Source organism: Carex rostrata, chromosome 9 (assembly GCF_964058835.1).
Source record: "Carex rostrata chromosome 9, lpCarRost1.2, whole genome shotgun sequence".
NCBI classification, from domain to species: Eukaryota; Viridiplantae; Streptophyta; class Magnoliopsida; order Poales; family Cyperaceae; genus Carex; species Carex rostrata.
Genome location: NC_135926.1, coordinates 11,780,763 through 11,806,339, shown reverse-complemented (window position 1 = coordinate 11,806,339; position 25,577 = coordinate 11,780,763). Strand labels below are relative to the sequence as shown.

The 25,577-nt window shown below is 34.9% G+C and overlaps 4 protein-coding genes and 1 long non-coding RNA gene across 5 annotated transcripts; 2 read left to right on the top strand and 3 right to left on the bottom strand.

The window, feature by feature from the left end:
- Nucleotides 1-1,632: 1,632 nt before the first annotated feature.
- On the bottom strand, nucleotides 1,633-4,007 carry LOC144559339 (EP1-like glycoprotein 2). Its single transcript, XM_078308354.1, has 2 exons — nucleotides 3,630-4,007; nucleotides 1,633-2,654 (listed from the first exon to the last, which is right to left on the bottom strand). The coding sequence occupies exons 1-2, from the start codon at nucleotides 3,998-4,000 to the stop codon at nucleotides 1,733-1,735; spliced, it is 1,293 nt and encodes a 430-aa protein (XP_078164480.1). The 5' UTR covers nucleotides 4,001-4,007; the 3' UTR covers nucleotides 1,633-1,732.
- Nucleotides 4,008-8,365: 4,358 nt separating this feature from the next.
- On the top strand, nucleotides 8,366-9,481 carry LOC144559956 (F-box protein At2g26160-like). Its single transcript, XM_078309122.1, has one exon. It carries the CDS (start codon nucleotides 8,366-8,368, stop codon nucleotides 9,479-9,481), a length of 1,116 nt encoding a protein of 371 aa, XP_078165248.1.
- Nucleotides 9,482-11,567: 2,086 nt separating this feature from the next.
- Nucleotides 11,568-14,899, bottom strand: LOC144559157 (multiprotein-bridging factor 1b). The gene is made up of 4 exons (XM_078308135.1): nucleotides 14,595-14,899; nucleotides 12,872-12,955; nucleotides 12,247-12,329; nucleotides 11,568-11,951 (listed from the first exon to the last, which is right to left on the bottom strand). Exons 1-4 carry the CDS (start codon nucleotides 14,734-14,736, stop codon nucleotides 11,832-11,834), a joined length of 429 nt encoding a protein of 142 aa, XP_078164261.1. The 5' UTR covers nucleotides 14,737-14,899; the 3' UTR covers nucleotides 11,568-11,831.
- Nucleotides 14,900-18,160: 3,261 nt separating this feature from the next.
- On the top strand, nucleotides 18,161-24,529 carry LOC144558974 (protein MALE DISCOVERER 2-like). The gene is made up of 13 exons (XM_078307862.1): nucleotides 18,161-18,569; nucleotides 19,055-19,187; nucleotides 19,493-19,564; nucleotides 19,654-19,797; nucleotides 20,176-20,262; nucleotides 20,406-20,485; nucleotides 20,772-21,002; nucleotides 21,226-21,477; nucleotides 21,833-22,026; nucleotides 22,307-22,439; nucleotides 22,857-23,011; nucleotides 23,830-24,018; nucleotides 24,144-24,529. Exons 1-13 carry the CDS (start codon nucleotides 18,470-18,472, stop codon nucleotides 24,402-24,404), a joined length of 2,031 nt encoding a protein of 676 aa, XP_078163988.1. The 5' UTR covers nucleotides 18,161-18,469; the 3' UTR covers nucleotides 24,405-24,529.
- Nucleotides 20,101-20,989, bottom strand: LOC144558979 (uncharacterized). The gene is made up of 3 exons (XR_013513072.1): nucleotides 20,859-20,989; nucleotides 20,308-20,397; nucleotides 20,101-20,237 (listed from the first exon to the last, which is right to left on the bottom strand). It is a non-coding gene; the product is annotated as an uncharacterized LOC144558979 (long non-coding RNA).
- Nucleotides 24,530-25,577: the final 1,048 nt, after the last annotated feature.

Genomic DNA, 25,577 nt, shown 5'->3' with positions numbered 1-25,577 from the left:
TTAAAAAATAGAAAGAAATTAGGATCAATTAGAAAGATGATACAATTTGCATGTAGCAAGTACGTGTCTAAATAAATCTAGACTTCTACATGTAAAAAAAAACATAAAAAAGATAATAGAATCAGAATATTTAATCGGAGGGTTGATATTCAATCCAAACTTTTATTTTTTAATGAATACCGTTAGCAGATCAGGACATCTACGTGCTTATAATATAAGAATAAAGATAAAACCAATATTTTGTTTATTAGTATTAGATTATTGTTCTTTCCAGAAAAAAAGAAGAAGCAAAATATCAGCAAATTAACAAACGAATATAGCTAGTTCCAGCTAAAAGAACTTGTTTATATTAAAACAATGAAACGGAGAAAAAGTATCATTTTACCGGAACCTGAAACCTTGTATGTTCTTCCTAGCGTATTATAATGGGCCTTATCAAGTCCATGTTCTGTGAATGGGCCTTACTGGGAAACTCTTTAGAAGGAAACTCGGTTTAAAGGGCTCATAAAGCCCAATAACAGCCTTCTTTCTTACAGCCGCTAATTGATTTCGGATTAATTTGAAAAAGCTTCTGCATGCAGTTGTTGGCTTGCTGCTTGTTGCATGACACTAATTGGTCACAGACTCACAGGCTATTTTGAATTCACAAGTTGAATTAATATTGTTTATAATTTATGTAATAATTTAAGTACAATACAACACTCTCCTTCTTGAGGCTCGATGTAAAGGGTAACATAGTCGTGTACACGTATTACGATCCAGTATATTATCGCCCTTGGGAGAAAACATATGCATTGTTTTCTTACGAAATGGGGAATTTGCCTGGTTGTGCACTACCTGATAAATGTGGTAAATTCGGCGTTTGTCAGGATGAAATGTGTGTCGCATGTCCATCACCTATTGGGCTGCTTGGTTGGAGTAAAAAATGTAAGCCGCCACGAATTAGAGGATGTAATAAGAAGGGTAAGGGACAAACTGAGGATTATTACAAGATTGTAGGGGTTGAGAATTTTGTTAGTGCATATACAAAAGGAGAAGAGAGGATAAAGGTAGAAGAATGTAGAAGAAAGTGCACAATGGATTGCAAGTGTGGAGGGTTTTTGTATTGGGAGAAGGAAGGCAAATGCTGGCTTGCCAATGTTCTTGGGACATTGAGGAAGGTGGATGATTTATCCCATGTGGTTTATGTGAAATACTATAAAATCTTTGATTCTATTTTGTAGTTTGGTACCGATTTGAGAATTGGTACCAGTAGGTTATATGTGCCTAGTAGTAGGGAGTTGATAAATTAATTTTAGTGCATTCATTTTTGAACGTTTTTTGACCACTTGACTTTATACTAAATTAATTCGAATGTTTAAAAATTTCACATGTAGATGCATCACACGTAAGGTAAGCAGGTTTCAACGGTTTGGATTCGTTATTTGAAATCGATTTGATAAGTTTTAGAGTTAAGCTCATCAAAACTTCGGTGAGCTTAAGAGCACCCTAGTTCTACTCTATATATATATATTGCACATATGAAGAATTATTCATTTTAATAAAAGAAATATAATGTCGAAACACAAACTATATATTATGTGGAAAGAAGACCCATAAGTATATATACATGAAAGATAGTGAATTAATTAATTTTTTTATTTTATTTTCCATTGGAGCACTTTATTATTTTAAACATTAATTATTTTAAACTTTATCCCTATATAGCTAGTCATGGTCAGTAACCAAGATCTCAGTTTTTGAAGTATTTTACATAAACCACATGGGATAAATCATCCACTTTCCTCAATGTCCCAAGAACATTAGTAAGCCAGCATTTACTTTCCCTTTCCCAATACAAAAACCCTAAGCACTTGCAATCCATTCTACACTTTCTTCTACATTCTTCCACCTTTACCTTCTCTTCACCTTTTGTATATGTACTAACAAAATTCTCAACCCCAGCTATTTTGTAGTAATTGTCAGTTTGTCCCTTATTACATGATCCTTTAAATTGTGGTGACACACAGTCTTTGCTCCAACCAAGTAACCCGGCAGGTGATGGACATGCGACACACATTTCGTCCTGACAAACCCCGAAATTACCGCATTTATCAGGCAGTGCACAGCCTGGCAATCTCCCAATATCGTCAGAAAATAATGCAAATGTTTTTTCCCATGCCCGGTAATCCACTGGATCATAGTATGTGTACACAACCAGGTTACCATCTATGTCCAATCGCAAGAACGAGAGTGCAGCATTGTATTTTGGTCTTGATAGAATTGTGGTGCCATGATCAGCTGATGCGAACTGTATTTCATATGCGAATGCATCCTCCGTCTCCGGTTCTGATTTCAAAAGTATAGGATTGCCCGAGAAAGCCAAAATACCATCAGAGTAGTTGTAATAAGCAAGGTAGCCATTTAGAAATAGGGTTAGTCCACCCGGATGGAAAACAAGGCTATAGATGCCATAAGATCCATCGGTAGTGGATCTACGACTAACTAGCTTGTTGGGACCCTTGACGTAATCCAGAGATTGACCGACTAACAGTGTGTCGGTTGGATGGTCGAAGCTTTGCCATATGGTGCGGTTTTTCGAGTCATAGAGGAGGATGTTACCAGTAGGCAGGATCTTGAGGCCTACAACGCCTTTGTTTGCTGTGCCAGTGGACCTATTAATGTCCAAAGAATTTCATTCAAATTAAGTTACTATTTTGAATCAAATTGATTGATTAACATCTATGAAGCTAAAGACTATACTTCAATTGTATTGATTGAATGGTCCAGATGTCGTTCATACATCCATATATATATCCATCTATTTATCTATATTGCTAATTGTAATTGATTCTGCCAATGCAGATGAGAATGATTTCAACCCCCTTTTTTTTATAGCATATAGGATGTGCTCCATATCAAAGAGGTTTAAAGAAATGAAAGGAGAGGAAGTGAAACAAATTGAGAGAATTACCCAACATTAATTACAGAAGGTAAATAGAAGTTGATAAAAAAAAATGGTATGGACCAGTTGAAAGTGAATAATGTGTAGGATAACTTGTCTTTGCATTCCATTTTATTTTCTTCAAGTGCTCTAGCTAATTAATTAGTTTCTCCCACAAGGAGGTTTTTGAATTGGGATATTAATTTGGACTGTTCTCCCCACCATTTTTGTAGCTCATCACTAGTGGGTTATGCGCAAGTGGCACGTGGCCCAACCCACCCGCTTGAAAATAAATGCTCTGAAATAGAGTACGCAACAAAATAAGAACCGGATAAGTTCAAAGAACTATATATTTAACATTATTCTACAAAAAAAAAAAAAAAAAAACTACCTAAAATCCAGCACATTACTAGTGGGAATGACATTTTAGCTTAGAAAAGACGCTTAACTTGAGTAGTTGAGTGCACACTAATTCGGGCATCTTTGATCATGTACTGGTCAATGCACCAATTAATGCCCAATATGCAAAGGAATTGTGTAAAATTCGTAAAAGAATATTATGCATTCGATGCTAAACGAATAAGGTCGTCAATAAATTAAAATTGTTATGGAATGTACAACCTTCGTGATTAGTGTCTACTTTAATGGAACAAGGAAAAGTAAATATGTAAAAAAAAAAATTGCTATTTCTGATGTATATATATACCAGACAATGCGCTTGTCAGCATCAGCAAGAACAAGATTTCCATCTGGTAAGAGGGAGAAGGTGGCATTTTCACCGACCGGGTGGCCGCGGTTGGCCTCCCAGACCCAGCGAAAGACCGACTCTGATCGCATGGTGCCCATACGAAGCGCAAGGTAGAATGCACCCGGCGTGGTGTTGTAAAATGCCATTTGGAATGGCGAAGTGGCAATTGGAAGAACCCGATAGTCGGCATCGTACTCGGTGATGTACGGGCCAAACTCACCTTGATTTACATAGGTGAAGGTGTCAACTTTGGCTAGGGCTGAGGTGGCTAAGGAGAGCAGGAGAAGGGAGAATGTGAGAAGAGAGAATGGGAGAAGCGATTGAGACATTGAGAGAGGAATTACAAGTGTTGTTTAATTTGTTGGAATACAAGCTACAATTTATATATTTTAATTGGTAACTGGTAAGTGATTCATGCATAGAGCATTGGTCAATCAATCGTTATCCATTTAGAGTTATTTATTTATTTATTCATAGCCCATGTGTTTTTTAAGTCTGAAACAGACAAATTCACAGTTGAGTGTGGCCAGTTGCCGAATGTCAAGATTTTCAGATCATTGCTTCACAGTACAGATCCATTGATTCTCTAGAACAATGCTACATGTACATCTATGGGCCGGATTTAGAATTTTCATCGGGGGTGGCAAAAAAAATATTGAATTAAGTTTAAATAACTAATCGGATTTAAACATATTAATTAATTAGATACCCGATAAAAAAAAATATTTAATTTATCTTTTTTTTTTGTTGGTTGTTGGCAAAGTGTCTGCAACAAATATACTGATAAGATTTTTTTTTTACAAATTTAATGGAATCCTCCCAGTCGGATTTTCTACCAAAACTAGCTTTCGATTTCCAATGATGTATCGGTGATTAAACGCAATACCTCTTTTCTCCTATTTGAAAATACCTTCTATTTCGCTCTCTCCATAGTGCCTAAGCCCCCGCTGCCCATATTACATCCCAGATTAATTTAACTTATACTTTCTAATGAATTTCTGATCCTTAACTTATAATTATAATTATCAATTATAATTAAAAAATAATTATTTTAATTTTAACACTAAATTTATCCGAATTAAAAATTAAACATTTAGAAGGAAGTAAAAAATATTTTAGAAGAGGACAAAGTTGATCGGAACCGATCACTAAAACTTAAAATTTAGAGGAGCGGCTACTCTTGAGACCATGTGGATCTGACTCTGCACATCCAGCTAATTAAATTCACAATTACAATTCTCATTGGTAACCTCCAGTTTGTATTTTTTTAAACCAAAGCTTTGAATATTTGGATACAGATTGGCTGATTCCATGTAAAAAATGAAGAGGATGAGGATCATCCTTTTGTATGTTTTGTAAATTGTTTAGTGCATATTTGTTCAAAGAGTTAACAAAATATTTTTGTTTGAATTTGGACTGTCCAATCAGAATTCGCATGACTATTAAAGTGGCCCCGTGCTTGTCACTTTGGACTGGATTGGCTAAAATTCCGATCAGACGGCCATGATTCAAACAGAAATATTTTGTTTGAATTCAGTAATTACTACATGTACAAAAGAAGTAAAAATAGGATTGCTTGAGATAGAGTTGAGACGACTTTAAGGTTCAGAGATCAATTGTCTGGTACCATTCAATGGATGCATGGGACCATTGTCCACTTAGTATTGGCACATTTAGGGGTGATTAATGAGCGAGTTAGGGTATGCTCATGCTCGCTCATTAAGTAAATGAGCGAGTTGTTAATGAGCGAGTTTAAATGAGCGGATAAATGAGCGAGCTTTTAATGAGCGAGTTATGAGCGGCTCACGAGTTATGACTCATATCAAAATTATATAGTGTGCCCACGCATAACAAAATTTGTTAAAAGTCATCATAACAAAATCCAACAAATTGTCATAATTCATTTAAATGAGAGAGTTGTTATGACTATTACTTGTTTTGGGATTTAGGCAGAGGTTTTGGTTCTGCCGATTTACAAAAAAAAATGAATATGAAACTATGAATATTAGTATATTACACACGATTAAATGTTACATTGTGCTCACTATATTACACAGGATCAAATATGAAACTATACTTACTATCTATCAATCTTAATGAGGCAAGGTTGATGTTACACAAAATTACATAAGATTAAATGTGGCAAGGATTAGATGTGGCAAATGCTTAATGAGCGAGTTATGAGCGAGTTGGGTCATGCTCATGCTCGCTCATTAAGTAAATGAGCGAGTTGTTAATGAGCGAGTTTAAATGAGCGGATAAATGAGCGAGTTTAGATGAGCTTTTAATGAGCGAGTTATGAGCGATTTACTCACCTCTAGGCACATTGTCTTCCATTATTAAATAAATTGTAGATCGATTAGGCTGCTGTTTCTTTCCATTCAAATAAGGCTCACCACCAAAACAAGGAATGGTGACGTAGCCAGCATGGCTTGATCCGATCTTTTGCCATCACAACTGTAGTTAATAGTCTAATAGCATAGTTGCTCCCCCGAAGGTTTGTGCCGAGGTCATCGACCCGAAATTTCAGCAATTTTTTGGAAAAACGGAGTAGGTTCGATGGGCATCGGATCTACTTTTGAATTCAATGAGTTTCAATACCGTCCGATCAGATATGTACATACAAAAGTTGAAGCAAGCAAACACAAATTTTAAAACGAAACACATTTATGTTAATCAGATGCATGTTGATTGAGCCTATCGAACCAAATTAGGTTTGATGGGCATCAGACCTACTCTGAATTCTCTTTTGGGTATTTTTTTAATTATTTACAGCCTAGTAAACAGTCTATGGACACCTAAAGTAACCTAATTTTTGAGTTTGCATCCTCGTTGTCCGATTAAAATCTGGACAATTTGGTCTAGTGAATTGAAAAAACCCGACTGGGTTAGACCTGACCCGGTTGAATCGTGCCGAACCGGCCCGACCCTAGCTAGATTCCTGGACCGGCCAGGACTAACCCTAGAGTCGGGTCTAACAAGGGTTTGGGACTTTTTTTGAACTAGACCCCCGAAAATCCTACCCGCCCAAATCCCCGGCTCGACTAGCCTCGACCCGAACCAACCCAATACCTGCCTAAGCCTGAACCGGACCAAACCTGGACCGGATCGGACTAAACAAAAACATACCTGTTTTGGCTAGAAACAGTCCACTGTTTTTTTAAAAATAAATAAAAAAGAGACCCGGACCCGATCCGCACCAGATTCGGATCGATCCGAGCTAATTTTGGACCAAGGATCTAGCACTGGTTTGATCTAACTCCCCCAAATGGGACCTGCTAGACTCGAGGACCGTGGAAACTGAGGCCCGGACGGGTTCGGACCAATGGGACCCGACCTGTTTGGTAAACACTAATCTGGTTTGAGGTTGAATGCACTTGACCCTTTATATTTGTGCCAAATACAAATTGGATGGTCCAGATCCAAACTTAAAAATTGAGTTACTTGAGAGGATTCGAATTCTAGTTCAAATTGGTGACATTTAGTTGTAGATATCTAACCTATACAATTGTGTATTTATTATTATTTTTTTTTAAACTATGGTTTATTATAGTTGACTGCCAAGAAACCCAATGTTGCAAAGAAATGCTCCAATTACAATGAAACAGAAGTTGGAGGGAGTTGCTCCAAGGCATAGTGACAACATTAAAAGTTCGGATTCGGTTCGGTCAGTATAAAAATTTATGATTCGGTTATAATTTAGAAATAATTCTGTACAATAAGGAATCTAAAAATAAAAAATCCCAAAAAAACCCAGAAAAAGAAATTTAAAAAAAATTGGCGTTTTTTTTCGTGTTTTTTTCGCGAATAATACGTGACTCACGTTTTATTCACGAATAATACGTTTTTTTTTTTGCATTTTATTCGGAATTCAGTTCAGAAACATCAAAAAAACGTTTAATACGCAAATAAAACGTGAATATCTCGCGTACTATGTCACTATACTTCAAGGTACACATTATATAATATTCTGATGCACCATTTAGCTATATATATGCCTCTGTTAAAGCTAGTTTGTTTTTTTTGCTTAAAATGCAATTAATTCTATAAATTATTGAGTAAAATAATACATAAAATTATATAAATGAATTATTCTAAAGATAACGGGTATAAGAAGTTCTTGTCCTTATCTTAATAAATTAATGAATATTATTCTAACTGTATATTATTTAATAAAGTATTTTTTTTTCTGAATCATACTTGCTTCGTCGAATACAAAATGAACCAGAAAGTTAAATAAAAGAACTTCGTTTACTATTTTTTTGGTTTAATGGTTCGGTTCGTTTTTTTTTTAACCGAATTATAAATAATGGTTCTGTTCGGTCCCTCGTACAGTCAACGATAAAACTTCACTAGATTCATAAATAACATGCATCTCAATCTGTCCCTAAAACAGGCCGTAGGCCCATAATTGAGCAATCATACATACGAAAAAGACATACGGGCCTCTGCAATGTTCACTGACCTACTCCCTAAAACAGGCTGTAGGCCCGTAATTGAGCAATCATACATACGAAAAAGACATACGAGCCTCTGCAATGTTCACTGACCTACTCCCTAAAACAGGCCGTAGGCCCGTAATTGAGCAATCATACATACAAAAAAGATATACGGGCCGCTGACATATATTCTGACCTACTCCCTAAAACAGGCCGTAGGCCCGTAATTGAGAAATTATACATACGGGCCGCTCAATGTTCTCCATCGCCTCCTCCCTTTTCCGGTCGGCGCCGCCTCAGATGGACGACGCATCCCATCCCATGGATTGGAGCGGTCTTCCTCCAGAGCTTCTTAATCTCATCTCCAACAAATTCTACAAAATCTCCGATCTGATCCATTTCCGTGGCGTGTGCAAGACATGGTGCGCCTCCGCTTCAGTCTCTCACCTTCCCCCACAAATCCCTTGTTTTCTTACACCACCCGATCCAGGAACCACAACTCTGCATTTCTACTCTCTCTCCTCTGAAAAAATCCACACTGTAGATGCTTCTATATGCCATGACCAGACCATATTGGGATCCTCAAATGGCTTTCTGTTCACGCGTCATTTGGCGAACCCCGACCTCTCTCTTCTCAATCCTGTGACCAATTGTAAGATTTCTCTACCATCTCTACAGATTAAAAGGCCTGAATTAATCTGGGCTAGTCCGGACCCAGTTCGAACTGATGGCTACGCAGTTGGCATATTTGGAAATCCGGGGACTCCGAATAGGTTGAAGTTATCGGCCTTCTGGCGACCTGGAGAAATGAAATGGACCAAAATAAACAATGGTTCTCAGAGGAGTTGTTACCATGAGGGAATGTACCTAACCCTTTTATCAGTATCCAAAGTTTTGGCGGCTTATAATGTTGCTGCCAAAACCTTGCCAGATGTGGTCCCGCCACCACCTGGCGAAGGACCCTTTTCTCCTCCTGGAGCCCTGGTATATATTGTCGTGTCGGATGGCCTGGTCTTGCGGGTGCTTGAACATGACGACAAGTATTTACCAGTTCATCAGTGCCGCTTTGATATATATAGACTGGATTTTGGAACTGGTAAAGAGCAGCCTTCTTGGGTTAAGATTAGTAATATTGGTGACCAAATTTTGTTCTTGAATGTATTCAATGGTTTCTCTATTAGTGCAAGTTGTTTTGAGGGGTTTAAAGGAAATTCCATCTATTTCTTAAAAGAAGTAGACACTGGAGCTAGTTATGGTAGCAGCTATGTTCTCTCTAGGTACGATATTGAGGCTGGTACCGCAGAAGTGCTGCCTTTTCCTTCCGTGACGGGTGGTATGTGGTTTATGCGTAGTCTTGTAGCTCGTCCATGATACACGGCATTTAAATTATTGGTTAGTTGAAACATTATGGCACTCCTTATTACTGTATGCTCATTTCTGCGGATATAATATGTAACATGTATGTACATGTTACATAAGACAATGATTTAGCCTTTTCTTATAGCTTTCTCTTAATTGATTATTATGTGATGATACAAAAATGATCCTGTCACTAGATTGAGGGTGGCCAGTAGCCAAATTTTAGGATTTCAGATCATTGCTTCACTACTACATACACATCCAGACACCAGTTTATTTGGAAACAATTCTCATTGGTAACCTCCAGTTTGTATTTTTAAACCAAAACTTCGAATATTTTGGATTCAGACTGGCTGATTCGATGCAAAAAAAATGAAGATGTAAACAAGAATCATCATTTTGTTTGATTTGTAATTGTTTAGTGGATATACATGTGTTGTGATTTGTGGATTCCAAAGAGGATAAATATTAGTTGCCTATTATTTTTGTCCCCATTATCTTGATGTTTAAAATATTTGACATGGTTTTAAGTATGTAATTTAGATGCAATACGTATATAATTCTCAAATAATTTGTTCCTTAATATTGCAACTGAATATGTTTGCCAGTTCTGAATACTGTATAAAATGAGACTCCTTTCTGAGTAAAACTAGGGTGTTTCTAGGTTTTACCAAACCCTTTGGTGAGCTTAAATCTGATGCCGTCAGATCTTCTGTAAGATTCGTGGGGGTTTGATCGCTCTAATGAGTGTGCGTACGGATGGAGATGGAAACTTTCTCTGGTATATCCTTTTCGATTAATATCTTCTCTAGTGATGTCCGCTTTCTCATCTCAACCCAGTCTAGCTCTCTCCTTTATGCCGCTGTCACTCCTCTGCGCAGCTGCTCTCTCCTTCGTGCCTCCTTTTGCAAGCCTAGTTCTAACCAAGGATTTCAATCTGTTTCGCAATTGCACCTAATTTCGAAAAAACCCTAGGTTCCATGAGCTCTCTCTCACTCCGACCTCAGTAAAGAAGGCATAAAGTGATTCATACCAGTAGAAATTGAAATTTGTTTGAGTGAGGCTACGGTACTATGCATATCATGGGTTGGTCCGTAATACGGATCAATATTTTTATTTTCAAAATTCTAACACTCGATTCGAACCGTTTAACATGTTCCTCATATGAATATTGCAAACCAAATTTTATATTTTTTAGAATTTTTTTTACTACTTTTTAAAATAGTTAGAAAATCACTTGATCTGCAAATTCTGGACCATCCAAAAACAGTGATTTTCTACGTATCTTAAAAAATAGTAAAAAAATTCTAAAAAATATAAAATTTGGTCTGCAAGTACATATTCATATGGGGAATATGTTGAACGGTTCGGATCGACCGTTAGAATTTTGAAAATATTAATCCGTATTATAGACCAAATCGTAATATGCATAGTACCATAGACTCACTCAATTTGTTTTGTTCTTGTACCAACTGAAAGATGCTCATGTCAGTAGTAATTGCAAGCCTTCCTGTTTGAAGAAAAGCATAGATGTGATATCTCATATCTCTAGCTACCCGAAAGCATTTTGAAATTTTATGTGAATAATTGGTTTATAAATAGAATTTTATGAGACAAAATTTCAGAAATTTTATTTCTCAATGCATGGATTCCTTAATTTTTTTTTTTTTCATTTCTTTTAGTAAAGAAGACGTGTTTATCTTTGCTCCGTCAAAAAAAATATATATAGAACTAGTTTAATAAAGTTTGCTTAACCGAGCTATTATTTAAAAATAAACAAACTTGTCAAGAAGGAACAAGAACAACCAAGCTCTCATAGAAGTGGAAAAATTTGAGTTCTGTTTTTCTTTTTTGAAAATTCAAGGCAAATGAAAGTTGAGAAAATAACATTAATTTTTGGATAGTCTAATAACTGACTGGAGACAAATGATAGTTAAAAAAATCAATTCGGCTATCCAAGAAATTATAAGAATCAAAATCTGAATTTTACCAAATAAAACTTGGGTTCTCCATGATTGTGCAACTCGCACAAAAATCAGACATCAAGACCACACATATATTAAATTATTAAGGGGTATAACAATTAACACATGTAAACACACATCAAACGATCAGAGTTATTTTATTATTATAGTAGCTGAGGGATGATGTAATACACTGGCAAGGACACTTCAACAATCGGACATTACTCAACCAAACAAAGAGGTGCAAATCTTAGAGAGACTCCCCCAAGTTACATTGATACATCAAGTTCAGCATCCGAAGAGACGTTTTGAACAAGAGTTCAAGCCAACTTTCTAGTTCAATTAATACCATCACAGTTCCAAACATGCGCACAGATAAATATTTATCATATTGCTTCTCACTTCTTGCCACGAAGCTTCGCACCAAGAGCCCTTTCAAGCTTGCCAATGATCTGCTGGTTGGGTATGGCCTTACCAGATTCGTACTCTTGTATCACTTGTGGTTTCTCATTTATCAACTGTGACACAAAAGTAAAATATGGAGTCAGAAACACTAAATAAGTAAATATACTAATCAAAGAAGGAAAAATCAGTAACAAATCAAGATACATTGCAGTTCTTGCAAATTTTCATGAGAAGTAAATGCTTTAATTTTGATATTGGATCCATTCAAACTAGGAAAAAGGGATTTACATATGCAGTTGTGTGTGTGGAGTTTGTTTCCTGTTTGGTTTCTCAGATCTATGGAATTGGTTATGAATTATTTAAATACAAAAACTAATTTCATTTGAACTATTCATCAAAAGATGATACCTGCGCGAGTTGGGCCTGTGTTAGCTTCTTATCCAACCGAGCTTGCATTATAGCCTTCTTAAGCTCAGAAGGAACTCTTTCATCTGACCAAAATTTTTTTAACAAAAATACAACAATAAGGTTTTAAGAGCATTTTACACAAACAATTGATCAAAATTACTATATGATGGCTCAATTTCAGTATTACATGCTACAACTTAACCTACGATGCAGATGCAGTCCAATAACTTCACGAAACCTATGTTGAATATGTTCTATATGACTACATCTAGTTACTACTTACTCCAGAATTGTTAACAATAATAGTTCTTGGCATGAAAGTAGCAAGCAAAAAAGTATTGACTGCAATTGTTTAAAATAATCTGCGGACAATAAGAGGCCATCAGGAGTGAAATTGAACTTATAAAGAGGAGATTACATCCATTTGCTTCTAAGTGAGGGAAACATGGGAGCACGTAATGGACTGCTAAACTGTTGACAAAATATCGGTGCATAAAGACAACTAAATAATTAGTTATATTGTGCCTATTTAAAAATATTTAGTTCTCATGATGGATTCTGTATGGAAGCAAATAAAAATAATATTAAAAATCAAAAGGGATAACAATAGAAAAGTTATACTCACGGGCAAGATTCTCAGTTTCGTCATCAAGTTTCTTTGTGTTAAGTGAGGTACTGCTAGATGCTGCTTTATTCGATCCAGCATTGTCTACAAGCAACAAATAAAATTGGTTAACTCAAGAATCTTTCTTATCCTACCATAAAAAAAGCATTTGGCTATAAGTGGAAACATAAACTTGTTTATACACCTGCATCAAAATGTTAAACAATTAAAATAAGCTCATGAAAATGAAAAAATAAAATAATAGCTGCATGTTTTTAAAAATATGAACAAATCAGATCTAGGGACTTGGACAAATTTTCTTAAGATACACCTGCTACCAATTGACCGGACATTGTCACCCAGGCTCAACCACCACCCAAAGAACAGTAATAGTTAGTGCAGTACTTACACTGGATGGAAATATGTACAGGGTTCATACTTAATTTTGTTATTGCCAGAATACGGTTCACATGTGGCATGATGTGGGAGGTGGGCAAGCCAAGCAAAAAAAGCCTACTGCAAGCAAAATCATATCCTTTTCTTTATAACAAGGTTGAGTATCTACAACTTTATATAGAAAGTTTTTAAGTTACGGCTGTTAGAGGCTGAAGCATATTTATTAAAAGATACATTATAAGTACAACATTCCATTCTTATGAAAGACGAGCTAATAGAGTTCCCACCCCCTTTTCAGTTGTATACTTCTATACAGTGTTGTAAAAAACGGCTGTTTAGACCGATTAATTGGCCGATTAGTCATTGGTGGCAACCAAACCGACGATTTTTTCCGATTAAACGGCCGATTAATTCCGATTATGACCGATTATTCCCGATTAATTGCTTGGCGATACCTTGTCTGTCCGACGAGCGCATACCGTTATTTACAACACTGCTTCTATATTACCCAGTTATGTTAAATCAGGTACTGTATCTGACACATATCCAATATACGTGCAGGATATGCATACAATTCATATCAGGCATGCCACAGCACACCCAACTTTTTACATTACAATCTTGCCAGATGCACGACCGATTTTGGCAGGATGAACATATCAGCACTAAATCCCTTCACAGGAAATCCAATCTACTTAAAAAAGGGCTCCACCCCTTTATTGCAGGAAGGTCATGTCATGTGACTTGGGTCTTCTGTAGTGTATAGAGTTTCCACACTCTACTCTACAACAAGCAGTCTTGTGGGACTATTATCCTACTTAGACCATACTCAGGAAATAGTAGTCTATGGATCCTTTTACATTACATCCCTAAATACTTTAAAAATTTGGTCTAAAAGCCTTTGCAATTCTGCTATCATCTTATCGTGTATTCATATTTTTTTAAAATAATAAATCTCATATTTAACTTTTATGGTTGTGTTATCTTACTTCCAGGAAAAAGATGTATATATCAATATTTTATATTTAAGAATAGAGAAATGAAATAGAAATATAGAAGGTATGGTATCCCAGATATTTAGAAATTGCCAAATCACCCTACCCTTATCAAATACCATATTCATATCCAGATCCGTGCAGCATAGATGTTCTTTTAAAATATTTTGCAGAATTTTTCAAATATTAATAAAATAGAAAGGAAAAACAATAACTTTCCCTAGGTTTATCTGGAGATACAAATTACTTCTCAATTGCAAGAAGCACGCGATATTTCGAACATTTGTCAGGACAAAACAACGTTTAAATAAATAATTAGAGGGCAAAAAACAGAAGGAGAAAGGGATTCATACATTTCTTGACGGCCTCGATCTCGGCGCCGGCACGGCGAGCGGCGTTGACAGTTTTCTCGTCTTTTCTGGCGGCGGCGTTCGGCGCTTTCTTCTTGATCACCACCGGTTCCCAATCCTGCGTGATAGGCCCGACACCTGACATCGTTTCAATCCTACTTTCTAAGATCGGATCGCGAGATTGCTAAAGAGAGGGACAGAGATGGAGATCGATAACAAAGGAAAAAAAAAACAAAACAAAAGATATAGGATTAGGGTTTGGGTTTGGGATGAGATGGAAGAGAAATCGTCTGTCCGGATTGATGTTTCTCGGAGAAGGATAAAAGGCTTGGACTTGAGCTCGTATCCTCTGCTTTAACTAAAAAAGGAATCTTTTGAGTTAATATATCTGAACCTTCCAATAAACATTAAGATTCGTGCAGATTAGATCCGCACTAATATTAAAGTCATATACGTTTTAGGCGCGGACCGGATGGGCTCTATTTACAATCGAACGGTCAAGATGTATTAACCCAAAATATGCTCTTTTGAGTTAATGCAGACGATGCGGGCTCTGGATTCTGGACTGATATCAAAGAATCAAAGTATGGGGGCCCACTGTCGGAATATTTCATCTTATCTACTTTAACTTTTGGGGGAATTTGATGTATACCCTCAAAAACATCAAAATTACGTATCCCCCTCTAAGTTTCATAATATCATATTAACCCCTCTAAATTTTTATAACTTACGAATTTACTCAATTTATTATTTTTTTTATTATAACCCATTATAAATTTACAAAATTCACATGTTATCCTTTATAAATAAATAAAAGTACGTAGTGTATGTAAGAAAAATGTTCAATATTTTAATTGGTCAGTTTCTAAGAACAAATGGTCCATTTATCTATTTGTGATGCATACACACTGATATTCAGGTATACGCTTGTGTATATGTCACAAGTTAGAAAATGAATCACTTGCTCTCATAACCGGCTTATTAGATTACTAAAATTTCTCTCAAACATGCTACATTTTTTTTTCTAATAAAGAATAAAATGAATAATTTACAACTTTAAAATGAGTTTTAATAGAAAAATAATAAATTGAGTAAAGATGTGAGTTTTTATTAAGAGAGATAAATAGAATTATGAATTTCGAGGGTCATATATAAAATTCCCTCTTTATTTTTCTTCTTTTACTAAGTTATTTTTTCTCATTAGATGAAGTCAATGTTTATATTGATATTGAAGGCGGCAGTTACTTCTTCACCAAGTAAAAGATAATATTAATCTGACAACCAAAATGAAATGAGAAGGAACGAAAAAAGAATCTCCCATTATAATATAACAATAAATATTTGTCAAAAAGGAGGGTTACGTTATCATAAAATTATTGGTATAAGAAAATATTAAATTTTTTTCTTTTCATTAGCATTTGAAGGGAAAATATTTATTGCATTAGCATTTGATTTAGAGCAAATAAAGACATATAGTAAGCTATCCGTAATAAATTTTGATAATTTTGGGATCGCTAATATAATTCAAATTGTTTAATAATTTGAACAGACACTCACAATAACTGTAAATTACATTCAGCATAATTTCATACATAACATTTAATGTATTTATTTAATTTATTACAAACAAATTTATTTACTCAGGACGTAAGATAGAGATTATATAATTACATGTCAGTTTTGATGATTATAAAATAATAATTGTCGCTAAAATCGATTAAAAACGTGAGCAAACATATACAACAGGAGGGTTCAAATGCCTCCATTTTTTGTGCCTCCACCATGCCTCCATTTTTTTAAACTTTAATAATTCAAAATTTAAAACTTAAAAATCAAAATAAAACCGTTGGGTATGATCTACATTATTTTATCTATGCACATGTAAAAAATTATGACATTTCAATTTTATTTTGATTGTCATCAAGAGCTTGTAAAAAATGCACTAATTTGGATGATTTCTAGACGTTGATTTTTGAACTTATTGATTCACATAAAAACAAAATTGAAATGTGATAATTTTTTATGAGCACATAGAGAAAATAACATAGATCACATCTAACGGTTTTATTTTGACTTTTAAGTTTTAAATCTTAAGTTATTAAAGTTTTAAAAAATGGAGGCATGATGGAGGCACAAAAAATGGAGGCATTTGAACCCTCCTCCATATACAAATACATGGTAATTAATAAATTATACTTAAAATTTATGCAAAATTTTGATGTACCGGTTTGATTTATAACAAATAAATATACACATGAATGACATGAGATAGAAATTATTTGTTAGTGTTGGAGATATGAGATCATAAATGTGGTCAAAATAGAATAAAAAATGAACAAACATACAAACGTGCTGTATATGAATTATAGCTAAAATTTGTGCATAATATTTGATTTAGCACAAATAAATTAATTGACTCTTTGGCATAAGTTAAAGATTAATATGTTAGTTTTAGTGATTTTAAAATTAAAATTGGGATCAAAATTTATTAAAAACATAATCAAACACACACAATTGTACTGTAAATAAGTTATAAGCTGAAATTTGCGCCTAATATTTGATGTATTTGTTTAATTTATAACAAATAAATTTAATGCACATGTAATGAATATTATCAACTAGTTATTGTGATTTAGGTTCATAAATGTGACCTAATTTGATTAAAAACTTGAACAAAATACTCATCAACGCAGTGTAAATGAATTATAGGTGAAATTTATGTTTGATTTAGCATGCTAAAATTATTTGCTTATAAAGGACATAATATATATATAGAGATTTTTTTTGTGAAATTTAGTGATTTCAAGATCAGAAATATGGTCAAAATTATTTAAAAGCTTGAACAAATTACATTCAAACTAAAGGAGTTTAAAATATATCCCAAGGTATTAGTAAACATCAAACTGAACAATACATAGAACAGGAGGAAATTGCAACAAATTAATATTTTACTAGAAAATCACCTCATCAAAGATAAATTAAGGGAATTAGGATTAAGTGGTCAAAATATCAATCAAAGCCCAAATAATATATATACTTTTGGATTGATCATTATATTGCATAAAGTCTATAACATAGTAACAATATACGCAAATAATTTGTAAATAATTTATGTTTTATTTGTTTTTTTGACGTTTTCGAACCGAATTCCGAATAAAATGCCAAAAAAGTATAATACACTTGATTCGCGAATAAAATGCGAGTCACAAATTATTCGCAGGAAAAAGTGAAAAAACAAAACGCAAATTTTTTTAAAATCTTTTTTTTTTAGAATTTATTTTTTGGGTTTTTCTTATTCTTTATTATACCGAATCATTTTTAAATTATATTCAAATTATATCCGAATCACAAATTTTTAACCCACCGAAACGAACCCAAACCATTCGTTTGTCACTATGTCTGCAACAAGTGATCAATATCGTTAGGTACTAGCTAGCAACACAAGAAGCAGCATGGATGAAGAATAGAAAAACAGCACCTAATGTTGAAATTTATTTGACACACAGAAAGGAAAGAAGCAGCTAGCATTTGGGAGGTGTATATATTGAGAAACAGTTTTCCCTATCTCTGTTTGTTTTCAGCTTACAACGGGGAAGGGAGCCCCATTATCCCATATACCAATCTTAGCAGATTTGAATTGACACATGGTTATGGGGCCAGCTCATCCTTCCTTTTCCGCGTTTCCATTTTTCTCAGGAAAATTGGAGAGATGATCATGTTTTTCTCTCTCCTAAGTTGGGGCCGAAGATAAGGTGGTTTTAACGTAGTACATTTTGGATTTTGTTTGGTTTGTTTTTGGCTGTTTGGACTTGGAGGGAGGGAGAGAGAGGCCAGCTGGATAAAGTTCATTTTCTCGGCCGCTTGTCGAGGCCGGCAAAATGGACACGGGCTGGTGGTCGTCGGCTCACCGGCTCATTATATTCATTCTTTTATTTCTCTGCCTCCTCATCGATCAATGCTCATGTATTAATCTAGAAGGTTGGTTTTCCAAATTCCTATTTTTTTTTTTTTATTAAGTTTTCGCTCCTATCTAATGAACAATCAGGTTAATTTTCATGAAATTTGGATTCGTTTGGGCATCTTCGTTTTGCAAAAAGAGGTTTTTATTGATTTTTTATCAATAAAAACCACCATTCCAATTAAAAAAAATTAGTTTGTTGGCCTTTGAATTCGGAAGAAGCGCCTTTTTTATATATAAATTACAAATTGTTTCTATATCTATATATATCACAAAAACTTGATTTTCTTTTTATTTGAAAATTACGTTAAAACTCTTTTTTCTTGCACACAATCAAGTTATTTTTTTATAATTGCAACAAAATTTTCTCTGTTGCGATAGAAATGAAGCTGTTTCTTGTAAGTTGATGAAATATTAAGATTATCATTGAACAGATGCTAATGTATAGCTTAATTACTGATTTAAACAAAAATGAATGTGTTTAATTATATGGTTTAAAACTTAGGAAGGGCATTATATGCGTTCCGAGTAAGTGTGGAGGTCGATCCCTTTCGAGCCTTGGATAACTGGGACCCGCACCTCAGTGACCCGTGCAGCTGGAAGGGGGTTCACTGTATTGGATCTAATGTAGAGACTCTGTAAGCCAATATTTGTCCTCACATTAATTAGATTACTAAACTGTTATAATTCTTTGCTTCATGATCATGCAAACTGTTTAAATTATTCTTCAACTAAAGTTATGTTTCATAGATCAAACAAATGAGGAAGGAGAAAAACAAAGCACAATTGTTGATAGCCAGACTCCCAAGTTCTACAGTAAATTGGAAGAAAAGATGAAGATTTTCTCAGAAAAACATGCAAACCAAAGAACATTTTTTTTTTGGCAATAAACAAATGTATTAATAAACATATTCTGAGACCTTAACTTGCTTGAAATTTGTAGGAACTTAACAGGCTTTGAATTGGTTGGTACTCTTGCACCTGAACTTGGAAGACTTATTAAACTGAGATCTCTGTAAGCATCAATTATTAATTTCTCCTGCCTATGAATGTGTGCAAATTCATTCTAATATCATGATCTTTGTTTTTTTCTTTTAACTATAGCATTCTTTCGAGAAATCATTTCTATGGATCAATTCCAAAAGAGATTGGTGATTTAAAATTGCTTGAAGTTTTTGATGTAAGCCTAAATAGATTAAGTGGAGAGATTCCATCAGAAGTTTTGCATCTTCCATCCCTCAAGAAAACGTAAGATGTGTAATCTAATATCACAATTTCATTCAATGCTTAATAATAATAATTATTAAGTATAATTGGTACCAGAAAAAAGGTATGTTATTATGCCTGAATGCCTGATACAATCATACAAACACTGTAAACTGATTAATTCTGGTCCAGCTTCAAATAAAAGCTTCTGAACCGTAAAATCTGAAATGAACTCAAATATGACATAGCAACCTGAATTTCTGAATTACCTATCTGATATGTACTAGTTTATCCACTAGCTGACTAGATCCAAGTATTCTGACAACACAGTATGATATTTCCCCCTTTTTCTTGTCTCACCAATAATGATTAGTTAAGTGACCAGTAAATTGATCCAACATTTTTTCATGCTATTTCCAGTGTACTTTCTGGCAACAATATAAAAGATGTTCTCCTTGATGAGAAATATGGAAGTAGCCTTGCTGTGAATAGGAAAATCAATTACAGGTACATAATGTTCATTTGTAAAATGAGAATTGTTAAGAAACAAACCTTCTAAAATCAGATTTATGTTATGGTGCCTCGCAAAATGATCCCTTTAAGCTTGCTTAACCACAGTTTGTTTTTGTTTTTTCTTTAATCCTGTCTAGTTCAAAAGGTAAACGAACTGCTGTGAATAACTTGAGAGAAAAGGAGGCATCATGCTACGGGAGGATTGCAATTTCAGACAGTAATGGTTTTCTACACCTTTTCAGTCTTGGAGAATGGTACCATTACAATTCAGTATGGCCCAAATCACACTAAATTCACCCCTGAACCTGAACCAGACTCTAATGTAATTGGTCCTATAATTGGCTAAAAAAAAAATCTGTAATACTGGCACGGTACCATAATTTGCACTGTAACAGTATAATATCTGAATAGTACTGTACTCTTAAACCCAGTAGTGATTGGATCCTTGATCTTGTGATCTTCTATCAACTAACTTTTTTTTTATTGACATTTTCTTCTACTAGAGGGAAATGATCTGTGCATAGTACAAAATACAGAGAGGCCTCAAAAGCAGTCACGGAGAATGCTTATCCAAGAACTCTACAACTTACCAGCCCTTTTGGGAAACTCAGACCTCTCTGATATTGCTCCGTCGTATGATTATCAAATCCTTTCTGCTGCAAGTGGAGCATTTTCCGCATCTGTAGCTGCACAAGCTCTTCCCTACCTCACTTCAGTCACCAGTAACTCATCAGGTGCATTTTTAACCATCCATGCTGAGAAATGAAAAGAATGATGCACGCACATCGCATTATAAAGAAAGGAAGTCAAAGAAGAAAAGGAAAGAAAACGGACCAATAAGCAGTTACAAGAAAACAACTATCAAAAGTGCTGTACAAAAAAATAGACTGATGGCCTTGTAAAACTAAAAGTTTCAAAAAAAGCAATTGAAAGTTCCATTTTTATTTTATCTTATAGGTGTGGTTCCAGATGACAGTGTCTCTGAGCAGCAACAATTGAGCATGTCGTCAGCAAACTCAACAGACCAGGAAGCAAGCACGACTGGAACTTCTGTGTCTTGGTCAAAGTATGTAATAATTTTGGCTTCCATTTTGATCGTTGCATGCCTCCTTATAAGTGCAGTTCTATTCCGCAAGCAAGCTCAGACAGCTATTAGTCCTTGGAAAACTGGACTCAGTGCACAACTTCAAAGGGCATTGGTGATACAAGGTAAGATTTTCGTTGGCTTTGAAACAACTGAGGCAAAATACTCCATAGCTTCAGGAGTAAAATTAATTTCAGTCAGAAAATGCCACAATTAGGAGATTTCTGTCTGGGGACACTATACTGGTATGGGAATGGTACAGCACTATAGGGGTATTATGCCACTGTTACCCGTTATTAATGTAGCATTCTAGTGACTCCAACAGCCTGGTAATATAGCTTCTTTGAGAAAGCACCGGCATTACCTATCTTGGACTAATCCAGAAACAATTGTTCTTTGAAATTACATTTTCATGACAATAAGATGTTGTAAACGATGAACAAACTATAATTTTGGTAATTAAAATTAAAAACCATACAGGGGTGCAAAAATTGGACAAAGCAGAGCTGGAGCTTGCATGTGAGGACTTCAGCAACATAATAAATGATCAGGAACCTTGTTACACTGTTTTCAAAGGAACTCTTTCAAATGGGACCGAGATTGCAGTTATCTCCACCAATATCACAAACCTCAAGGATTGGTCTATTCGTGCAGAAACTTGTTTCTGCAGAAAGGTGCTTCTATATTCAATTAATTTTTATAATTTTACACTCATTGTGACAGTTAAAAGGGGCATACTCAATAAGTAATCTTTCATGCTCAGTTCAAACCATATGTAATGAACTATTGCAGCAGTGCCACCGTCATCTAATGGAACAACTGACACAACTCAAGAATATATACTATGTTTAACTTAGATCCAGAAAAGAATCACATAAACCAGCTACCAATGTAAAACCATATGAATTTAACATCTACTAAAATATTTCTAATATGTCTTTTCTATTTGTATAGATAGATATGCTTAGAAGAGTAAGCCATAAAAACTTTGTGAATCTTCTCGGGTACTGCGAGGAAGATGAGCCCTTCATGAGGATGATGGTGTTGGAGTATGCTCCCAACGGCACTTTACATGACCATCTTCATAGTAAGGCGAATTTGTTTTGATATTCCTGCAGAATACTAATATCATATATGGAATTATTCTAATTGTACCCATGCAAAACCACAAATGTCACTTGTCTTCTTTCAGAACATAGAAAAATATCACGTACATAACCCTCCCTTTCCCCAGTTTCTTTGGAACTTATTAGAAATATATCTGCCTTGCAACATTTTTTCCTCTCTACTTTGATGAGGGACAAAGTGGCATGCTTGTATAGTTTTTCATGTTTTATATGGAGGTATACCATGCATAAGATATTTCTCATGTTTTATTGGGTCAATTCCATTATCCAAAAGGTTTTGCAGGGTGCACAAGGAAAAGGTATAATTTAATAAGTATGATTAATATCTACAAAATAAGCAAATTAATAATATATTGAAGCTTGAATTACTGATACAGTTAAAGAATTTGAAACGCTGGAGTGGGGTGCAAGAATGAGGATAATAATGGGAATGTCATATTGTCTTCAACACATGCATCAGAGTGACCCACCAGTCACCCTCCCTTGTCTTCGGAGCAACACTGTTTTCCTAACAGATGATTATGCTGCCAAGGTACATCATAATTATCATCTCATAATTACTGTGGAAAATAGCCTAGAAGATGTGGTGTTCTTGAATACAGAATCACATAAATCGGCTACCTTATAACTACTTTCCACAGTAACTATAAACATGTCATAGTTCTCCTCATAACTGAGCAACCAGCTTCATTAATTAAGAATACATGTTAACATTCAATAGTTACAAGAAGGATAACTAAACATTACTACCTTGATACCAGAGGCTCTCATTCCATGAGCATCAAAGGTTCAGCACACACCCTCAAAACATAGCATATTTTCCCTTTTATTTATCCAAACAACTACAGATATCAGAGACTCGTATTGCCTCCAACTCATTAATACAGCTCTTTTTAAAAAGTCTTCCCATTGGTGCAAGTCCTCTAAAGTCACTGAACCTGAGGGAAGACCAACTGTCACATGACGGGACAAAAAAAGAGAGAAAAAAAAAAACTGACTAGATGGAGCACACTATGCTTTTATCCGCAAGTTATTCACTATAGTAGCCAACTGCTAATTTAAGTTGCACCCTGAGCATCCGTAGTTACAGTGCACCTATCAGATAAAACTGTCCAAAATCTGAAAAATGGTATACAAAATTGGTAGCTTTTTACCAACAATGGTCCATCTACCAATTCTATCCAAACTTACTCGAAGTCAAAACCAATGAGATGGTCTGTTTTCTTTCTTTTTTAAATAAGTGAGGCATAAAGTACTAAATCCAGAGACTAAGAAGGTTTATTGTGCGGTTTTTTTTTTCTGTTTGGTTGAATGCTTATGATCTAATTTTATCACTTTGGTAACTCACAGCTCACAGATATGAGTGTATGGACAGAAGTCATGAGAAAGAGGAATATGTCAAAGGAAGCAATGGACTTCATGGTATCAACTGTAGCTGATTGCGCAATGAATATTTACACTTTTGGCCTTGTTCTTTTGGAAATTATTAGTGGGAGACAACCTGAGCGTGATGATGAGGGAGCTTCCATCCTAAGTTGGGTATGTGAAGTGATGTTTCCTTTTGTTAGTTTCTCCACATTATGTGTGTACAGTGCAATTGGTTAGAAGATGCATAGTTGGTTTAGAATCATGACTATTACTTTCCTGCCATATGTTGTACACAGGCAAATCACTATCTAGATGACAAGAGAGAGATAAAAAAATTACTAGATCCAACGCTTAAGAAATACGAGGAAGAACAACTGGTGGTTATATGCCAAGTAATTCAAGAGTGCGTGCACCCAGATCCAACGCAGCGGCCATCAATGCGGCAGATTACAAAGATGTTAAGAGAGGTGATCGACATCTCACCTGAGGCAGCATACCCTCGCCTCTCCCCTCTTTGGTGGGCTGAGCTAGAAATACTGTCTGTTGAGGCCGGCTAGTACTATAAAATTGTAAAAAAGACCTCTGTAGTGTTAAATTAACTTAAAAATGCTTGTATGGTACAAAATAATATTTGTGTTTGTTGGTCCTTTATATGCTATAGAGAGATTTGGTTGTTGGATGAGTGTAATGCTTCCCTCGTCTGAAGAGAATTGACTGTATATATGTGTGGCATTTGTATGTATCCCTGACTCTGCTTCTTCTTCAGATAGTTTTAATAGATTATTCTTTTGGGATGTTCTTTAATATTACTTATTTTTCATTCTTTTATAAAGAACCAACAGATCCAAAAGAAGAAATGCTTTAGGGTTATACTGTCATAGTAGCCTCAGTTTTGAAAGAAACTTCAGGAGAACTGTGATATGCATATAAGACCCTGCAAGACTGTGTCCTCTTTTTTTGGGAAAGGAAAATATAACCAAAAAAAAAAAAAATCAAATTTCGTTAAATCTGCACAAATTTTTCAACATTCTTTCCTTAGAAAAGAATAAGAAAAATACTTATAATGAACCTTTTAATCGTTTGGCTTTCGGCCTATTGTTAAAAGTCTGTTGAGAGTGTTGAGCGTGCTTATAAACCATATGACTGTTGCCTACGTTGCACCAGAAATTAGTTATTTATTTCAGATCGTAAGTATCTCCCACATAATAGTTATTTATTTAACTCCTATTCTGCTCCTGGCGTGCTCGGTGCTTTTTGAGCTGATAAGCCTGACAAAAATTTCACTCAGGCTTTTCATCAAACATGTTGTATGCACTAACCAGGAATAACCGAGATACTTTAAATGATTCAGAACGATTGGATTTGAACGCATGTTCTATATTTCCAAAGCCCTTAATTTACAAAAAAAATCACTCAGGCTTTTCATCGAATATGTTGTATGCACTAACCAGGAGTAACCGAGATACTTTAAACGATTGGATTTGAACACATGTTCTATATTTCCAAAGCCCTTAATTTCCAAAAAGTTCACTCAGGCTTTTCATCGAACTTGTTGTATGCACTAAACAGGAGGAACCGAGATACTTTAAACGATTGGATTTGAACGCATGTTCTATATTTCCAAAGCCCTTAATTTAAAATTTCACTCAGGCTTTTCATCAAACATGTTGTATGCACTAAACAGGAGTAACCAAGATACTTTAAACGATTGGATTTGAACACATGTTCTA